The sequence below is a fragment of the Anthonomus grandis genome, chromosome 2, assembly GCF_022605725.1.
Source record: "Anthonomus grandis grandis chromosome 2, icAntGran1.3, whole genome shotgun sequence".
NCBI classification, from domain to species: domain Eukaryota; kingdom Metazoa; phylum Arthropoda; class Insecta; order Coleoptera; family Curculionidae; genus Anthonomus; species Anthonomus grandis.
The window spans coordinates 27,340,134-27,361,589 of record NC_065547.1 but is presented as its reverse complement, the minus strand read 5'-3'; the positions used below and the strand labels follow the sequence as shown (position 1 = coordinate 27,361,589).

Here is a 21,456-nt window from a genome sequence, read left to right as displayed (position 1 = left end):
TTTTATATGGGCAGCCCTTTTAAATAAGATGGGACCATTGTCTACGCAAAATATTTATTATAATAAAGAAGTAAATTATAATATAATGCTTCCAATATGCTGTGTTTTTTTATAAATATTTATAGTAATATTCGAATAATTAAAAAAAATTAAAGTTGGAGTAGTGTTATTACCCAAATTTATGTCATTCTTGGTCATCTCGTGTACAAAATAGCCAATGATGTACTGGTTTTGTATTGACATTAACTGTATGCAAAATTTTATTTGGAGTATCCATTTTATTTGCAAATGATTTCCCCAAGTCTTTTTAAGGCAGTTATATCCGTACCTTCGTCTAACATTCTGTAAAAATATAATACTCATATTTTTTTCACTTACAAACTGAAATCATTTACTTAACGTGCTCTAGGATACACAAATCTTTTTAAATTTTAATACTCAACCACATCAAACGGGAAATCTAACAAACAGTCAGTCAGTCAAACCAATCTAACAAATCTAACAGGCATGAAGAAATTAAAATATTTTTATTTGGCTTTCTGTGTAGTTTTTTAAAAATAAAATACAAAATTCCCATTATAACCAACGAGTAAAGAATTATTACATTAGTAAATTACTCTCGGGGTAAGTAATAGGTATTATTATCTATTCAAAATACCTGAATAATAACCCTATTATTAAACGGTCGTAAGAAAAATACATTATCATTGACGCCAACTATAAAATTACTTTTATAACTACTAAAATCACCACGTAAACGGAGCTCTTTCTCTCAGCACCCGTACCCCATACTTCTCCCACTCGGAAGATTCGATCCATAACTCTTGAGCGGTTTCCAAACAGGACATTATGGCTGCCCCCTTCCACGCGACCATAGCGGAATCCATATCTCTCGGATTGGTTATTATGTCCAGCTGCTCTGCCCTATATAGGTACGGAATCTGGAGCGAGATTCTGTTTTGGAGCCAAGTACCTGGAATTGCAGAATATTTTAGCAAATGGTTAAAAAATTGAGTTTGGGGATTACCAATTCCAGAGAATTTCATGCCGCCACCGACCACTAGGACGCAGCCGTACATTTTACGTTTTAGGTCTTCACTGGGGCATCTAATAAAAAAAATGCTATTATAAAAATAAATCGAAACAGACGACGCAAATTTTTTTATGAATTTTCTCAAACCTAAAATATACAAAGGAAAAGTCTGACTGAGATCCACAATTTGCTTACTAACGAAAAGAAGACAAATATTTTAATGAAAGTATTTCTGAAGAAATGTTTCCGCAATAACTAAAATTCGCCGAATTTCTTTTTATAATTCATTGCTCACTGGACCAAAGAAATAGACTGCTTTTATCTTATGTGAAAGGAATAATTATGACCACCTATAATTTTCAAAATATAAGATGTTTAAGAGTTTTATAATTTTGTGCTTTTGTCAGAAAATTTAACTCTTTTAAACAAAATGCAAAGTAGTGAGAAATATCTTGATTAAATTATTTTTGTTTAAAGTAACATGTTTATTTTCTAACTCAATTTTGTAATCAATTTTTATTAAATAAATGAAAAAATGTTTCTGCTTTGTTAGATTGTAAAAACAAAGATTTTTTAGAATATTTTCACATCGAGAATACGCCGAAAAAAAATTTTAGCAAAAGGAAAATTTCGTGCGGATTTTCATTAGGGCTTGTCCTGTAAAGAATAGCTTTAATCTAATACCTTTCGGTATAAAAGTATATTATAGAAACAATATTAAACTATAAACTAAATTTTCCACAATACTTTTAACTCCAGCAGACCTCTAATGAATTTACCTAACAAATTTGCGTAAATCCTATAAAAATTCTCAAACATGTAGCCGAATCTTTTTGTAAACCACTAAGTAATAATAATAATGAATCATTGTATATCGTTGTCTTTCCAAATGAAGTTAAAAACGAAAATACCCAATCAGATAGGAATGTGTCCTCTCTGCTCGCCTTTGATATTCACCTTATATTCCGAAAAAAATTTTCAACGAAGTCCGTAACGGTGTACAAGAAGGTATCATTTTGAACCGAACATGGCGCTAGCAGATAGCTTGGAAGTACTGGAAAGGTTAATCGACCATATCATGCAGTACAGTTGTAAAAAGAAAGAAATTATCTTAATAAAAGAGATATAGATGGATTTCACCTATACCTCGACGAACCTCGAACGTTTCTAGCTTAGAACGACGGTGTACAAGAAATAAAATATCATCTAGGAAAAGTCGCAACATATCTCTTGAAACGAAAGTAAGGCACTTAAGATGCTATGCCTTTTCTGTTTTATTATATGGCGTAGAGTCCTGGACATTCACATAAGCCACAAACAAAAAATCTGTAAGCATTTGAAATGTGGCTATATAGGAGAATACTCAGAATTCTCTGGACAGCTCACATTACAAACATAGAAATGCTAAGAAGAATGAAAAAAGATCGAGAAGTCATGTGTGTTAAAAAAAGGAAAATTAGAATACCTGGGGCATGTTATGAGAAGTAAAGACTGATACTCGCTACTGAAACCCATAATACATGGGAAAATATTGGATAAAAGAGGACCCGAAAGAAGAATATCATATAAATGTGTATGAAGAATACATGAATATCGACGGGATTGATATTTATGTGGATGAATTCATTCAATGAATATCAACTGTTTTGAGCTGTTAAAAAAAGTTATAATTACCAACGGTATATAATTATAATTACCAACATTAAAACGGATAGGTAGCTGACCGAGGAGAAGAAACAGAAGTACAAAAAAGGGCCTCAGGTCATACAGGAAATGATAGACCTATATCCCTATTCTCTTTTTGTGTAAAGTGGCAGCGCTTTATTTTGACCTGTCAAAAGCATTTGATATGATAAATCATAATTTGCTGCTTGATAAGCTCAGCTCCGTTGGTTTGAGGGGTGCATGGCTATCGTGGATAGATAGTTACTTAGACCAGAGAACACAAATTGTAAATATAATGTAGAATGGAAAATTTACTATTTTTCATAGCCAATAGCGGTGGAGTAAGGTGTTCCCCAGGGAGCTATTCTGAGACTGCCTCTGTTTATACTGTATATGAATGTGCTCTCCACAAGTCGGGTTCAGTTCCTGTCTGGCTACAGTGAGAGATATGCAAAATTGATATACTGATAACTAAAAATTAATACTAATACAAAGCGGTTTCATACAGTTCAGTTCTGTCATACAACTAATGAATCACTCTATATTAAGTTGAAAAGAATAGTCTTCAATCCGCAGAGTCCTTTAAATTCCTTGGAGTGCATTTCCTGCCCTGATACACAGACTCAGAAATAATTTACTGACTGAGACAATAAAACTTTATTACGTTTGAATTGAATTGTCGAAACAGTGAGCTGCCAATCCTGATGGACCCGTCATGCCCCACCGGGGGTTACGAGAGCTCAACGGCCTTAGAGAAACCGATAAGGCTCTCTGGTCTGAAGGACTTAAAGTCACTCGGTACACTGAAAGTGTTACGCAAGTATTTGAACCTGGCGCGCGTGAGTGCTGGCTGGGCACTCCCCGACTACATGGTTAACGGTTTCATCCTCCTCACAGCACCATCGGCATTTCGGGTTGTCCGCAATACCGATAGTATGGAGATGGCTTCTTAAGTGCCAGTGACCGGTTAAAAGACCTGTCACTAGCCGAATTTCGCGTCTTTTTAGGCGTAGTAGATTTTTGGTGAGACAGGCAGAGGGCGCACCTATGTGCGCTTTGGCCTGTCTCATATCAGGGGACTCAGTCCATCTTCGGTGGATCCACTTGTCCAGCAGACCCTTCATTGACGCGACCGCAACGCATTTGGCGATACCAACTAGGGGTTCCGGCCCCATCGGCACACTCGCGGATCCCAGTCTGGCAAGAAAGTCCGCTTCCTCATTACCTGCATGGCCAGGTATCCAGACGAGCTGGACCCTGCATCAAACCTGTACCAGTTTTTCAGGACTTTTATGCACTCTAGTACAAGCTTGGAGCTTACCTTTGCGGCCGTGATAGCCTTAATGGCAGCTCTGCTCTCCGAGCATATTGATACGACTGTATTGCGGTGCCCGCAGCTTAGGATTTTCTGTCTGCATTTTAATACATCGAATACTTCGGCCTGGAAGAAAGTGGCGTGCTCCACCACAAAGCCCTGATCCAGCTCTATTATTCATTCTGGAGCCATCTGTGTACCAAATGGTCCCCCTATTTAGCAATGCAGGTCTGTGGGAATGCTGCCACTCCTCTCTGCCTGCAATGTGCGTCACGAATCCCTCGCAGTTCACAGTCACTGGAGTCATGTAGTCACTGCCCATCAGAAGGAGAGGAAATTCCTGCATGGCCCGTGACCAAATTTTTGCGTGACCAGTCTCGCCAGCACGTAGTTCGCCGAGGACGTATAGCCTGTACGCAGTCCTCATTGCCTCGAATTGCACAACGAGGTCCAGAGGCGGAAGGCTCAGCAGAGTCTCAAGCGCTCTAGTTGGCGCCGTCCGCATGGAACCCGTTATGCTGAGACATACAAGACGTTGGACTCTGTCCAATTGAGCACGAATTTTCGCTTTCTCCGTACATGGCCACCAAACGATAGTATGTGAGAAGAGGTCTCACAATGCGTGAGTAGATCCAGTGGAGGATCTTAGGAGACAGACCCCAGGTATTGCCGAAAGCCCGCCTGCAGGCCCATAGCGTGCAGGTGGCCTTCTTCATTCTGGTGTCTGCATAATCGTGCCAGGAGAGTTTGGGATCTAACTTGATTCCCAGAAACTGTCCTGGAGTAATGCAGCTGCACGCCACCTACCGATACCGATGATAGCGCCACCTTTTTTGAGGTTAATCCTGAGACCCCCCGAGAGGCACCATATGTCCACCATACGCAGGGCTCTCATTATAGGGCCCCGCATTGAGACGGCGTCTTTCCCTGGGCAAAGGATTACCAGATCATCAGCGTAGGCCTGTGTGTATAGGCCAGCATTTTTTAAAAGATTTATCAGGCTGTCGACCACAAGGCACCACAAGGTAGGGGACAATACTCCTCCCTGCGCGCAGTCCCTAGCCGCCAACGTTTCGACAATCTCGTTGTTGAGCTGGGCAGATACATGACGTTTCGAGAGCATGGCCTCTATCCAGCTAACCAAACAGGGTGAGCACTCGAGAGCCGCGGCTCTCGAGTGCTTGGCAGATTAATGCGAAAGGGGTGTTGTCGAACGCCCCTTTAATGTCTAGAAACGCACCTAGACAGGCCTTGCCACTGCCCAGAGCACCCTCCACCTTCCTAACGAGGTGGTGTAGGGCCAGGTCCGTGGATTTGCCCGCCTGATAGGCGTATTGGTGCACATGCAGTGGTTTGTTGACCAGGATGCTTTCCTTAAGGTACCGATCAATCAGCCTCTCCATCGCCTTCAGCATAAAGCTGGTAAGGCTGATAGGTCGTTACGATTTGGGATCTGTAAAATCGCTTTTTCCGGGTTTCGGAATGAAGACGACTTTCACTTGACGCCATAACTTTGGGACCTAGCCCTGAGCAAAGGACGACCTGAATAGTCTGAATATGTGGGGTTAGTACTTCTAACCCGTTTTGCAAAAGGCATGGATATAATCTATCCATGCCCCATCCAACACAGTCTCGAACTCTAAGCGAATCGGAGCCCGAGAACAGCTAGGAGGATCGCGAAATGAGTTGGAGTCTGGGAAGTGAGTGCGCCGCTTGACCTCCAGTGACTCCCGCTCATTGGTAGTAAAGCCGCCATCTGGAAGTGACAGCGAACCTAATTTAGTTCAAGGTTCCTTGGACAGTACACAGTCGTGCTGCGGAGGGTGTGTTTTCAACGTCATCGCAGAACCGCCTCCAGCACTGTCTTTTGGGATCCCTGAGTGTCTTCTTGTATTGCCTTTGAACTGCGTGGAACGCATCCCAGTCAGTGGCAAGCTTAGTGCGCTCAGCCCTGCGAAGGAGCCGACGCGTAGTGTCACGGTGCTTTTCCGTGTTCCTGTTCCACCAGGCTTTCTTGGCATTGGCGGGTCTCCGTCTGAGGGGACAGCTGCCCTCGAATGCCGCGACTATCGCACGAGTCACACTTTATTACGTTGTTGCCTTGTATACAGTCAGTTTTGGAATCTAGTCTTGTGGATTGTCCAGTGAAGCATTGGGTGTTTTTAGGTCACAGAAACGGGTTATACGATCTACAACTAGTCTAACAGCACCCATTAAAACTCCCGTTCTCATCCATAAAACCTCGGTTTTAACGTGGTCTCGAAGTGTCACACATCATCGATATCTCCATCTTGCGTTGTGCTTTTCTAAGCTTCTTAACAGATGTGCCTGTCAGAGTTGAGGTTTGGGCTCGGTAGGCAATAAACGGTAAAATGCACTGCTTAAAGACCTTTCGTTTTAGACCAATGAGGAGATTACTCTTAAACACATCCCCAAGTAGCAGCCCAAGAGAGCGTAATCTTTCTTTTTAATTCGGACTAAAAGTTTCAGTCTGAAGGATTCAAAATTCATTTAAAATTTTTCAGATGGCTGTGATAAAATTAAAACTTTTTGAAAATTACAACAAAATACAAACGTAGAATATAAACAAACACGCAAACAAAGCAACAGTTACATAATTACAACATCCAAAAATTTAACAATGACCAGAAGTATAAAACGTTAACTATAGGTCTTGTCGCTTAAAAATCCACAACAAAAAAACTTGAAAATTAAACTATAGTATTAGTATCGTAATCTATCAGTCACACATTGTACATATATAAAAAAACAAAAGCATGACCTTCAATACAAAAATATTTTTCTAAATGAAATTCTTAAAACCTGCGTTTGGAGAAGAAACAACTAGATATTTTGCAAGATATTCTGTTGATCAGCCTGTTTATTAATATTTTTGTACTTGTTTATGAACACGACTCTAGAAGTAATCTTTTATAAAGGTTACTTTCTCTATGAAGGATCCTAACAATGTTAAAGTTGAACTTATGCCCTAATGTTATGGTATGTTCACAAAGGCCAGAATGATTATCGTTTAGCTTTTTTTAATGATATTTTTGCTGGTTGGGCCTTTTATGAAGTAAATGAGATGTTTGACCAATGTAAGAGGTAGGTATCTGACAAGGAAGACAATAAACCACGTTGGAATTATTCACAAGAGGAATGGAATCTTTGATTTTAGAAAAAATTACGTTAATTTGGTTAGAAAAAGACAAAGAGTTTGAGCATATTACTCATTTCATTTTCGAAAAAAGGAGAAAAAGGCAATTTTAAGTAAATAACTTCTCCATTCCTAATTGTGTTGTTGTTGGTTATATTACTAGTTTGATGTATCGAATGAGTAATAATTTTTAAATTTTCTAAATCTCCTTTTGATCGAAGAATCCAAAAGTTTTTCACAAAAGCTGTTTACAAGGATAAATTTAATTAATTGAAGATCATCTCTAATAAACATATCATCAGAAAGTAAGACTGCTGTATCCACAAGATTATTGATCGTAGCAATTTTATATCTATTGGGGTGAGAAGACATCAAATTTAAATACCTATCCGACCAAGTGGATTTTCTCAACCAATTAGTTTGTATTTTTGCTTGAGTAAAAGAAATGGTGGTGTCTAAAAATTAATACAATCTGCTTGTGGTATTTCTAAGGTAAATTTTAGTAATCTGGTAGAAAAATTATTGAATTTATCAAAGATGTCCTGCATCCTATTTTTAGAGACAAGAAGTAAAGTATCATCCACGTATCGGAAATACATAGGTATTTTGAAATCAATGGGTGATAAAATTGTTGATAAATTTGTTGTTCCACATAGAGCAATGCAACGTCAAAAATTATAGGGCTTAAATTTGTTGTAATGAAAATCTTGCCGTCAAAGGTGAGCAAACAGTTACCACCTATCTTAACTCCATGGCATCTACGCAAAATTAAGCAACTACATCGCAACATACAATGCTTTAGCATTATTGAAGAATGGTTAACTGAACTTTTGTGTGAATTAAACAATATCAGGGAACAGCTTATTACTTTAAAATCCGGGCACAGTTTCTATCATGTAGGAGATAATAATAGTTCAGAGAACAAATTTCCACAAGAGTAATATGCCTTGTCCTCAAACAACACCAGATATTATAATGTCAAAGTTATATAAGTTTACTTAAAATATTAAATATCCTTAGATAGCTGTAAGACGGTCATTAATAATTTCAAAGTTAGTAGATAAATTTCCTACCTTCTAAACACTATGATATTACGGTATATTCTGTACACTGTATGTTTGTAAATTGTTATTCTAGAGGTTATTGTTTAAAAACGCTGATTAGGGAAATGTTATAAATTATTTTAAAGTTGTTGGCTAAAAAAAGATATTTAAAAACTCAGGGCTTTGTTCATTTACAATGTTTCTCTCTGTAGTTTTGCAACACTACTTTACTTATTTTTTTATGAATGTTGCAAATAAACTATTATTATTGTTATAAAAGAGAAAATTTACTTATAAAATTATTTCAATTTGCTTTAAGAGCACACTCACCTATCGATACTTTGCAATACAGCCTGATCCAGCCCCAATATCTGTCCGGGATTTATAACAAACTCCTTCACAGATTGTGTGATAACCGGATCCATAGCGTCCACCACTATATCATCCTCGTTGCCTACCTGTTGGCTCTCCAGGTAAGACTCATTCATGTCAATTGATGAGGATTCTTCTTTCATACCTACAACCGATCATTAAAAATCAGAATAACCATATATTAAGTCATAGTACCTTTTTTCCTAATATCTCTCAAATAAATTTCGTCATGCGGATCTTCCGGATCACCGGTGGATATTTTTTGTGTATGAATCGATTTGGGACCAGTAATGCCGAATAGTTCCGGATTAAACATGCTTAAAGGGGCTATAATGCACTCGTCTCCCACTTGAATGGTGTAGTGGCATATCGGCTTCTGCGGTTGCTTTAAGGTGAAGGATTTTTCTTGGGAGCCACAGATGTCTAAGTTTACGTGGCAGAGTTCCTCTTTGAGTTTTCTAAGCAACATTGAATCCAACTTGTTCTGTAAAATAAAAACGTTTTAAAGGTTCGTTTTTAAGGGTTATAAGTATTCTACTTATAATATGCTGATAATAAATTGTGCTCTTACTAACACCTAAGGATAATTTGTTGAAAAGAACCAGAACATATTTTTTTGAATATAGAGTTCCACTACCTATATATGATATTTCTACAAGAGATATTGGAGAAGAACACTCAAGTTTAACATAATTATTGGTCTTTGATATGTTGATGGATAATTGGTTGGTTACTGGCATACTAGATTTTAATCAGGATTAATAATTTGTTCTATAAGTATCCCATCCGCAAAAAATCTTATAATCTCTTAAGTATTAGAAAGGCCAGATTCAAGGATGCTGTCCTGAGTCATACTATATTTGTTGCTTACTGTATTAAAAACATATCCACTCTAATACCAAACTTCTGATGATCATACAACTTAGTAAATTAGTACGTTTGAGAAACAACATAAAATGATCCCTTAGAAGGAAGCCTTAAAAAAAATTATTGTAAAAGAATGAAATTATTCCGGTAGCGACCGACAGCCGGTTATTTGAAATCAAGAGTTCAATCATTTTTGCAACTATCTCAAATCGGTTTAGACGTTGATTATTTATATTAAAAAAAGTTGTATCCAAATCCATTGGTACTGTTGGGAGTTATAGTCGTTTATATTTTCTAATATCCAACAATTCAATAACTTTTTACTAAAAAAACTTCCATTTGTAGAGGTCTGCAACCATCTCAAGTCGGCTTAGATGTTTATTATTAATATAAAAAAAGTCTTTCCAAAATCCTTTGGAAGTTATAGTCGTTTATATTTTTTAAGGTCTAACAAGTCAATCATTTTTTATCAAAAAATTTTAGTTTGTAGAGGTTTGCATTCCTACCAAATCAATTTAAACGTCGATTATCTATATTAAAATATATACAAAAAGCCTTATATTATTTTTAAGTCTTAGAAAGGTCAGATTCAAGGATGCTGCCCTGAGTCATATTACATTTCTTGCTCACTTTATAGTCATTTGGTAGTTTTACCTAGAAAGTTTTTCGGGAGTTTTGAAAATTGGTGATTTTATAGATTTCGACGTGCTCTTTTCGAATTTTTTCTCTTTGTCACCTCGTATCTTTGCCGCTCGCGCCGCCATATTGGAAATATGGCGCCCAAATACAGTTTTTTTATAATAACGCCCTTCCAACTCATTTTACGATAAAAATAGTTATGTATTAAATTAAACTGGAGAAAATTTCCTACAATTTATGTATTAACCTTTATTGTAAAATCGATAGTTTCAGTGTACGGGAGCTGCAAATTCCACTCCAACACGCGTTTCGGCCAAATAACTCATTTCCACACCACCATGAGATAGAGTAAGTGGCGCGTTTTTTTTTGTGGTATCCCCAGTAGGCCTAATCCACTTTCAATGCACTATTACAAAATTTAGCGCATTTTCCTTCGCTTCGCTATTGATGGATCAAAAAATCGTTTATAAAAGTTCATCTTCTTCGGTACTGAGCGAAATTTCACAAATAGAAATTGCTTCAACGTCGTCCGCGATGGAATCGTCAGCTTCATTGTAGTCCTCTTGTTCCTCGATTTTGTCATACGTTTGCTCGAGAATAGACTGTTTCTTCCTCCTTATCGCTACCTTGTAGTGAAACGTGGGAATTATCACAGGTACCATTACAATTGGTGCATAAAACGGAGCACTTTAATCCAGCCTTTCTGCATCCACAGGCACCCCGACATCCCTTTTTGCATTTGCAAGAAATAAGTTTCAACAAGGTTTCCGGAGCTGGAGGCTCGAGCGTGGTGACAGGAATTAGCCCATTCTTGCTTTTTTTCCATCCCCATTGCTCTGCATTTTTTTTAACTCCATACCACTGTTGAACCTGGTGATAGGTTCGGAACGAATGTTATCGTGCTGCTTCTTCTGTCGGTGGCAACGATGCAATATTAAATGTATTCTTATATGCTGATTTTGTGAAGCACGTCTATAGTTGTTTAATGACATACTTTTTACGCCACTATAACCATATAACGCAAGGAGGAAACGCTCTCCAGCTTCAGTAATGATCTCCGGATCGGCACTTGGGTTTTTGAATACCTGGACAAAATCGTTTCAATCTCGGTTTTTTCGAAGTATATTAGCATATTTTATTTTTCCTTGATTAAAGAGTGCTGATGTTGTATCACAGCCACTGAAGGCGTGCAAGAATAAAATGTTATCTGCGGCTGTTTTATCTATGATACTTTTTGTTGAATATATTCGTTGCGACATTTTTCCTTTTCCTGGTTTGAGAATATATATTTGAACTCGTAGATAGAGCCGTCAAAAGAAAAAGAAGATCTACATTTTCGCCGACAACTATTACGGAATGAAATGTAGATGAAATGCTGATTGCCGTATTGATTATTAACGCATCCGCATCTTCCGCGGCTTGCTTGACCATAAACTTCGCAGCTTCAAATTTTGTTTTCAACATTTCGATTAGGCGTTTTTTGTTAGTATCTTTGCCCAGAAATTTATCTTGTGACACAGATGGGATCATTGTCTCGTCAAAAAGTATGTCTACTGAAGCATTTTTTCGTGATCGTCGGGATCGCTATGCATATTTGGTATGACGGTTTGTTACATCTTCCTGATATCCGTCAAATACGACAATGGCATTGAATGTATAGTTTGATCGAGTTAGACGTGCCTTGGTTTGCGGCTCTCGTACGCTGAAACTATTGATTTTACAAAAAAAGTTTAATACATAAATTGCAGGAAATTTTCTCCAGTTTAATTTAATACATAACTATTTTTATCGTAAAATGAGTTGGAACGGAGTTATTCTTAAAAAACTGTATTTGGGCGCAATATGACGGCGCGAGCGGCAAAGATACGAGGTGGCAAAGTGAAAATTCGAAAAGAGCCCGTAGAAATCTATAAAATCACCAATTTTCAAAACTCCCGGAAACTTTCTAGGTAACCCCCTTTTTGAGCACCAAATGACTGTACTATTATTAGAAATTCTCTAATACCAAACTTCTAATAATCACACAAATTAGTGTTCAGCTAGTATCTGAAGCTTTTGAAGCAACATAAAATTATCGACGTGGTCAAAAGCCTACAAATCGCAAACTACTATTTTCATTTCTACTTAAATATACGACACATCTAAAAAAGATAAAAATAAGAAACCTTTGGCACTATTGAATAGACATTTTCATTCCCATTTGACATATCAAAGTGAGGTTACCTGGAGGTGAAGAAGTGATTGACAGAACTTTATTAAATATAAAATTAAATGCCCCCCTGTATATCTAGATTAACGTGTTTATTTCTTTTTTTAAGTTATTAAATAATTAATATTAAATAATTTAGTTCGTTTTGAAATTAAAGCACTATATGACATTTCATCAGAGACTAAATATTCTACATTATTGTTTGAAGACTACTTAAGATTTTAATCACCTATGATGTACAGTGTGGCCAGATAAGAATACAAAGTGCTGTATTTTGGAAACTATTCGTCATAGAGGCTTGCGGTAAAAAATTTTATAACTAAAGTTGCCAAAAGAATACCGTGGAAAATATTTTTAGATTTCTCAGATGGTCGCCAGGGGGCGTAACCGCCATCTTAAACCTTTTAAGGGATTTTTCACTGAAATCTACCCAGTAAATGTTACGAAAAAATATATGTTTTTTAAAGCTGAGCTCTACTCGAGTAATTTTGTTTAACACTTTGTGACGTATCTATTAAAATAAAGTGGTGGGGGATAATTCAATGTTTTTTTTTTAATAAACAGCTGTAACTCCTAAACGACTGAACGGATTTTAACAAGCTTGGTCTCGTTAGAAAAAACATTTATTGTTCCATCAAATCCGTCTTATCTGTGATACGTCTAGTTTTTAGTAATGCCGCTAGAGTGCGTTTTTTGATCTATTAACAGAAAATTGCAAAATTCTCTAAAAAATTAAATGCAACAGAACTTAGAACATTGAAAGGCTAGAATTAGTAAACAACAACTTTGTTTGAGTCCAACATGTGCACAGGGGCAAGAGGGGTGTGTTGTTTACAAACATATTTGCCGATTCTCTGTTGTCAAGTCGACGCGAATTTCCAACGGAGGAAATTTTTTGCTATATTTTAACAACCATTATAACGTTAATTTAACTTACTTGTGTTGTATTTTATAGGAAAATTTAAATTAAAAAATATAAATACTACAATTAACCTATTTTAAGAATAAATATAATATCCTTAAGCAAAAAAAAAACAAAATTATTAACATTCTTATCCCTAAAACCGTTACTAAAAAATTTGAAGCGACAACACCGGAACTTAAGCGCCTGAGCCATACGCATAGTGTCATCTGTCAAACGGCTTTTTGTTTATGTTCGGGATTTGTGTATTTTCTTTAATTTTTTGGTTTCAAAAGGAAAAAGGCCACATTTTAGTGTTTTTTTAAATTGCTAGAATGGCAAAAACTTGTGTCGTTTGTGCCTCATCATGATAAAAAGGAGATTCAAGCCGATCTTTTCACAAGTAAGTACCGATACTTTCATAACATCACATCATGGGGTAACCATCATCATAAACGTAGAATAGGGGATCTTATAGATATAAACCTAATAAAAACTTGAATGTGAAAGTACCAAAATATTTATATTTTTAAATCTAAATATATGTTATATCACTGATTTTAAAATTAACTTTTTTTAAAAAATATTTTTATTATATAAAAATCAAAAATTACAGTATCATGACTTAACTTAAAGAGTCTAATCTAATTAATCTTCTACAATAGTTTTTGTTATCCTATTTATACGTAAAATATGCCGATTCAGTGGGAACAGGCATCTTGGTTGACCGTGTGTGTGGGTGTCTGCTGATCCGGCGTCTGGGAAGTGACTTATCTGGTTTAGATAAGTGTTATTTGATCCGGTGAGAACCAAGGACTGGGTGACTTTGTGAAGGTGACATTTGTTGTGGGAAAATTGGATATAACAGCTCCCCCATTAAGAAAAAAGTTGATGGGTGACAGCAACTTTTTAACACATCTGTTTGTTCGGGTTGAGCTCTAGTTCTTCTCCCTCTTCTACGAGATCTCCAATATGGATGCTTGGTCTTCTTCTGGGGAGGATCTTCCTCCATTGTCTGGTAAAAGTATTGCCTGGATGCTTAGGTGGTGAAGGAGGATAGTCATCGCTTGAAGTGGCGATTCCTATTTTGAGATTTCTTCGTTTTTTGCATTTACAGGTGATGTAGAGGATGAGCAATACTACAATCAAGATTATTGTTAAAATAGTAAACCAGCTTATGTGTTTGTTAACAAAAGGTTGCTTTATGAGCCGGTCCAGTTCGTCAGAATATTGGTTTAGCTTATGTTGTGCTATGTTGAGGTCCTCTACGTTCAATTTATTCAGTTTAAGTGGTTTCAAATCGGGCAAATGTATTTTTTCTGGTATGTGGTCACAGCAGCTATAGGGTATAATAACTGGATGACTGCTATAAGTGATGTTGTCATGTGTGTCAATCTGTTTTTGGGCGTGGATTCTCGTGCTGCCAACAAATGCATTACATTCAGGTTGGAGTTTCAAGAGTGTATTGTTGTTAGTGATTTTCGTGACGATATCTCTGGTACCACATTTGATTGTTATGGGAAGAGGGTCAGCAACGGCTATTAGCCATAAGTTTTGGCTAATTTCTTGGATGTTGTAATCTTTTGCAAGTATTATGGAAGTCTGGCATGTCCTGGGTAGATTACTTAGTTGTCTGAGGAGTTGGGCTTCACAGATGGCGTCTGTGTCTATTGGATATGGAAGAATACTGGAACATAGTTTTGTTCTTCCTCCAAGAGATTTACATGTTGCTAGGTTCCGGATTGTTACATACAACAGTGAATCATCATTTCGCGCAATGTGTTTATATGATGTAGTTAAAATATGATGAAGACCTGTTCGACTATCCAATATTGGAATTGGATACAAATTAAACAAAGTATATTTTTCAGGATCTACCAGTGGTATGTTGAGAACAAAAATTATTCTAGAATCTATTTGGTATGCTTGTAGTTCTATTATATCGAGATATTGAGCCACACTAGAAGTGTAGATTGGTAATGGAAGGTTATTGGTTTGTAATGATTGTGATATGTGCTTTAAGGACTCAATTAAGTCTTGCGGGGTGATGATTGAACTATGTAGTATTTTTAATCTTGCGAAAGTTATTGCATTTATGACATCATTAAGATAGTTTTCAATAAATGAATAACTCTCCATTAATGATTCACAAATGTTTAAAATTGCGATTTGGGATGAGTAGTATTTAAGCTGATCAGAAATATCCATTATTGAATTCCTAATTTCCTCTATATCTTTATTAAATGTTTCCTCGTCAACTTGAAGTTTTTGGATGGTGGCGTTAAAGTTCTTTATTACTGAGGTTGTTACGGAAATTTGATTTTTTAAGAGGTTCTCTAGTTCATGTTCGTCACGTGCTAGTTTGTCTATCCATTCATTAAAATATTCACCGTCTGAGGCATCTAGATTTCCAGTTATGGATTTCCAAATTGATCCCATACCGTTTATTAATCCACGTTTTTCTCTAAAAATGTATTTGCGTGTGTCAACCATAATGTCTGAGTATTTTTGATTTATGGAGTTTGATATTTGTCTAAGGAGACTAACGTGAGTTTGGACTTCCGTCTTAAAAGCTAACATTCGAGGTACGTCTTCATCGAGGGTGTTTAACAGGTTGTTTAGTATTTTATCATTATTTTCTATTGTATTTTTTATTAGTTCTAAATCTTTATAAACAAGAAGGGTCCATTTGTTATTAGAAATTTTTAATTTTGATTCTTCGTGAAAGAAGATTCCAATGGTATTGTTGATCGGTGTTATGGAATATTGGCAAAGGATGACTGGAAACAGTCCGAAGAATCTGAAAGAGAATTTACTCATGATAGGGTTTCATTCTATCAAAATTTATTTTTGATTTTTGATTTGTTTGGGGATTTAATACAATTGCTGAGTTTTTAAGAATTTCGAGAATTTCAAAGGGTCCGTTAAACTTATTCGCTGCTTTGTTTGCAATTTGAGATTCTTTAATATATACTTTATTACCTACTTGATAGTTTGGAGGGTTTTGGGAAAGATGTTGATCAAAACGTTCCTTAGCTTTTTCTTTTTTTCTATCAGTTTTAGATCGTGCAACTTTATAGAAGTATTGCATTCGATTGCTTAAGTCTCGTACATATTTAGATATTAAAGCTTTTTCATTATAGATGGTTTCAGGAGGTCTGGAGGACGTATGCCCAAAAATAAGCTCATATGGTGTGAATCCGTGTGTTTTATTTTTTGTGTTGTTATAACAAATAACAGCATATGGTAATATGTTGAAAGGGTGATCGTTTGGATTTTCGGCTTGATTAGCCCGAATCATTTCTCCTAAAGTTGCATGGAATCTTTCGATTGAGCCATTGGATTGAGGGTGGCTTACACTAGAAAATGATAGTTTTATCTCATAGAGTTCGCAAAGATCTTTCATAAGGATATTGTCAAATTCACGGCCATAATCTGCATGGATCCTTAAGGGAGTGCCATAATGTTGAAAGAATAATAGAAGGGTGTTGATTACTGTTTTGGCAGTTTTGTCACTTAAAGGGTATGCCTGCGTAAATTTAGTGAGTTCATCTCTTATGGTCAGTGCGTAATTTCTAGTTGGGTATTCATAAATATCGAGATTAATACGTTCAAATGGTGTTTTAGGAGTTTCGGTTATTACAAGAGGGTTGTTTAGGTTTTTCCTACAGGCTTTAACTTTTTGACAGGTTTCGCATGATTTTATAAGATTTTCAACGTCTTTTGAAAGACCTGGCCAATTGTATTTTTCTTTTATTCGACGTGTCGTTTCATTAATGCCACGGTGTAAGTTAGTTTTACCGCGATGGTAATGATCTAGAATTTGGGGAATTTCGTCAGCGTCGGGAGTTTTAATGAGATTTTGGCAAATTTTGATTTTAATGTCTTTGTCGGCGAAAACGTAAGATAAAATTTCTAAAATAGGTAATTCAAGGCGGTTTTCAACGTAGTAAGTGATTGACATATCAAATTTATTTTGTCCCGTATAAATCACGTAAAACAAATGCTGAACTACCATTTCAGGGTCGAAAGGAAGGGGAATTATTAAATAATTTCGATTTTTGACAGATCTGCTAGAAAATATATTAATTTGGTTTGCTCCAAAGTTAGCGTCTTCTTCAAAGATATCATCTAATATTTTATGATGAAGCTCTTCTAGTTTGTTTTGCCAAAAAAAGGTGACTATTCTTTTATGAGTATTTTCTAAAAGTTGTTCATTTGAAATTTCGATTTTAGAGTAGTCAATTAAAGATGTTGTTTCGTATAAATGGGCAAAATTATTATATTCTTCAGTTATTTTTTTATCGTCTACTATTACTTCATCTGATTTTTCATCAGCACTTAGGGTTGAGTCAGAATCGTCTTCGTTTGAAGCGAAAATTGAAATCTTCTTTTGAAAATTTGAGCAATCTTGAAAATGATTAATTTTAATTCTAGAAAGGGCGTCCGCGTTTTTGTTTACTTTTCCAGGTTTATGAATAATTTTGTAGTTATATTCTTCTAACTTTAAACGCCAGCGTGCTAATCTGCTTCCGGGGTCTTTAATTGAAAAGAGCCACGTGAGAGGGCGATGGTCAGTGACTAGAGTAAATTTTCTTCCATATAAGTATGGACGAAATTGCTTTACTGCCCACACAATTGCAAGGAGTTCCCTTTCAATGGTGGAATATTTTGTTTCAGCACTGCATAGTGTTCTTGACGCAAAGGCAATGGGTAAATCTTTGCCAACGGGGCCTTGAGATAGGACAGCGCCTATTGCATATGCACTCGCATCAGTGGTTAGAAGGAATGGTTCATCGAAATTTGGATATATTAAAATTGGGTCTGAAATTAACGCATTTTTGAGCTCGTCGAAAGCATGTCTGCAATCTGCATCAAAGTCAAAAGGTACATCCTTTTGGAGTAATCTTGTTAATGGTTTAGAAATTTTGGCGAAATTTGGGATAAACCGTCGATAATAGCCAGTAAGACCAAGGAAGGACTTAATATCTTTCGGAGATTTTAATGTTGGAAAATTTTTTATGCATTTAATTTTTTCGGGATTTGGTTTTACTCCTTCTTGTGTTATCAAATGGCCAAGGTAAGCTACTTCTTTTCTAAGGAACTCACACTTGTCTGGTTGAATTTTAAGGTTGGATTTCCTTAGGCGTTTGAAAACATCGGTTAGTCGGTTAATGTGATCATGAATTGTGGATGAGTAAACGATTATATCGTCCATATAGACAAGACAGCGTTCATTTAAAATGCCAAGGAGGATATTGTCCATGACGCGTTGGAAGGTGGACGGGGCATTTTTAAGACCAAACGGCATTCTGATGAACTCATAATGACCGTTTTCAACAGAAAATGCTGTTTTCGGAATGTCTTTGGGGTCGATTTCTATCTGGTGAAAACCAGATGCGAGGTCAAGTGTAGTGAAATAATGACACTTTCCAAGTTGATCAAGTAAATCAGAGATGTTGGGTAGTGGGTATTTATCATCCACGGTAGTTTCATTAAGTTTTCTGTAGTCGATGACTACTCTCCACTTCTGTTTTCCAGAAGAATCCATTTTTTTGGGCACAACCCAAACTGGGGAGGACCATGGGGAAATAGAGGGCCTGATAATGCCTTGATCTAACATTTTGCTTACTTGAGATTTTACTTCCTCTTTATGGACGTGAGGGTATCTATAGGACTTAGTGAAAATGGGCCTGGCATTATTTGTTTCAATTTGATGTTTGATTTCATTAGTGAAAGAAAGTATATCGCCTTCGAGATAAAATATGTCTTCGTATTCAAGACAAAGATTAGTAATAAGTTCAGTTTCTTCTTCGTTTAGATGTTCTGTGCGAAGTTGGTTTTTGATATTCTTAATTCGATTGCTGGAAGAATTGGATTGAATTTCAGAAGTATTGTAATTTAGTAGGGTATGTGAAACAAAAGGTTCAATTTGAATATCGGAAAATTCTATACTTTTAGGGATAGCATTAGCATTGACTATTGACGTAAAAAATTCACCATTTGTATTTATGTGAACTAAAGCATTAGGGATGTGGACTTTTTCGATTTCTTGTCTAGATAAAATAGCGTCTGTATTTGAGAGATTGCATTTAAGTTTGAATATTTGTTCTGTTCTGGCTGGAATATTAATTTTATTTGGATAATTTCTTTTAGAGGAAGAACTCTCTTCTTTAAAATCTGTAGATTTCTCAATTTTGTAAAGTGGCACGGTTTTAAAATAAGTTATTAATTGTTTGTTGTTTAAATCAATAGTGCATTTATAATGTTCCAAAAAATCAAGACCTAAGATTCCATCAAAATCAATATCTAAATTGTATATATAGACTTTATGTGGGTCTCCGACTTTAAAGGGTACAAGGGTCGATTCTGTAATAAGAAGTTTTTCAGCGGTAATACCTTGGATAGAAACTTTTTCGGGAAAACGTTGTTTAAAATTTTTCACGGCATTTTCTTTAAATATTGAAATACCTGCACCTGTATCGATTAATAGTTTTAAGGTATTTGTCGCGTCTGTAATGTAGTATAAGTTTTTAGGATTGACTGTTAAAAGGGGGTTTACATAAAATTCTGTTCCGGGAAATTCAGTGACGGGTCGAAATCGTCTAGATTCAATGTCTGAATTTGGTCTTGGATTTCTGTCATTTCTGACTGGTTTTCTGATTCGTGGGTCATATTGGACGTAAGGTCTGGTGGGTGGTTTTGATTGGATAGGGATAGAAAATCCTGATAATTTTGGATATCGATCTGATCTGCTGATTGATCGTATTGGTTGAATTCTGAGGGAAAATCATATCTATCGTGTGATTGATAATAGTTATTAGGGTAGCTATTTTCATAGTTAGGATCGTGATTGACAAAATGGGCTCTAAACTTGTCGGGATTTAAATTTGGATTTCTTTGTATTACTGAAGGACGTGATTGAAAATTATTTGGTTGTGGGTTAGAAGATGAAAAGTGGGGTCTTTGTTCATTGGGTCTATTTTGTTGAATAGGATTAGGCTGATTGTTATTAAAGAGGGGTCTTTGGAAATTGTTGTTGTTGCCATTTTGAAAATAATTTGGTCGTTGTTGTGAGCGACATTCATTAGCATAATGACCAATGCGGCCACATGAATGACATTTGGGTGGTTGAAGATTGGGTCTTTTGTTTATTGGTTGATTAGAAATTGGTTTAGGAGGGTTCGGTTTAACAGCTTTTTGATTTTCAAAGTAAGACAGTTGAAGTTCACGTCTTATGCGAACTTGGGCTTCTAAAAGATCTCTTGGGTTACTTGCTCGAATGATATGACCAATTCTGGGTTCTAATCCTGTTAGTAAGGTACTGAGTGCCATTGATTCGATTAGGGTTATTTGTGCTTGTTTTTCGTCAGTTGACAAATTAGATTTCTGAATATTTGCATGCATTTTTGCATTTAAGGTCTGAACACGATTTAGGAATGTTAAAGGAGATTCGTTTGTTATTTGTTTAACGCGTTGCAAGTCCTGAATGAGTGAGGATAGGTCTCTAGTATCACCAAAATGAGAGTTAAGTAGATGCTTTATTTCTGAGTATGATAAAGGGTTTCTAGAGCTTATTAGCTGTGCTGCTCTTCCGCGTAATTTATTTTTGATATGAATTACTAATAGATGTTTCTGATTTCTGGTGGACATGTTATAAGCACAATCGCAAGCATTAAGAAATGTTTGAAGAAAAATTTGATCTCCTTCAAACTCAGGAATTATTGAGAAAATTTCTGATAGTTTATATGGTTCTATTTCTGCAGCATTATTCGCAACATTATTATCGTTGTCTGTCATGGTGATCAATAAATCGATAGTAAATAAAATAAAACTACAAGCAATTTGTAAATATTTTAACTTAAAAATAATTGAAAAAGTAATTATTTGTTATTACAGATAAATGTATTGTTATTTAAAAATTTTTAAATACTTCTTTTATTGAAGTTTAGTTTCTCTTTTGCTGATTAACAGAATAATCAAATCATAAATATTAAATAGTCGTGCAGTTTGACTAACTTTGATTAAATATTCAAATCAATAAAATTATAAAACAATAAAATATAAACACGTGATGATTCAATATTGTACTTACAGTAAGGAAATCATCTAGTTGATCGTCTTGTTCTCTACGCCGATTTAACTACCAGGGGCTTCACCAGGTGTTCCTTCCGTAGTTCGCCGTGAGTGAGGACGTCAGGACGTGAAGAATTATGACTTCGGGATTCTTTTATGGTTCTTTTTCTGTTAAAGGA

The 21,456-nt window shown here is 36.0% G+C and overlaps 1 protein-coding gene across 1 annotated transcript in view; it reads right to left on the bottom strand.

The window, feature by feature from the left end:
- Window positions 1-512: 512 nt before the first annotated feature.
- The window catches only part of LOC126750116 (actin-related protein 8), a 40,306-nt gene continuing 19,362 nt past the window's right edge, over window positions 513-21,456 (bottom strand). Inside the window, exons 5-8 of the mRNA XM_050459624.1 lie at window positions 8,781-9,069; window positions 8,544-8,730; window positions 1,028-1,107; window positions 513-973 (exon numbers count right to left, since the gene is read on the bottom strand). Of these exons, the coding sequence (XP_050315581.1) occupies window positions 747-973; window positions 1,028-1,107; window positions 8,544-8,730; window positions 8,781-9,069 (783 nt within the window). The 3' untranslated portion in view covers window positions 513-746. The remainder of the gene's footprint in view (window positions 974-1,027; window positions 1,108-8,543; window positions 8,731-8,780; window positions 9,070-21,456) is intronic.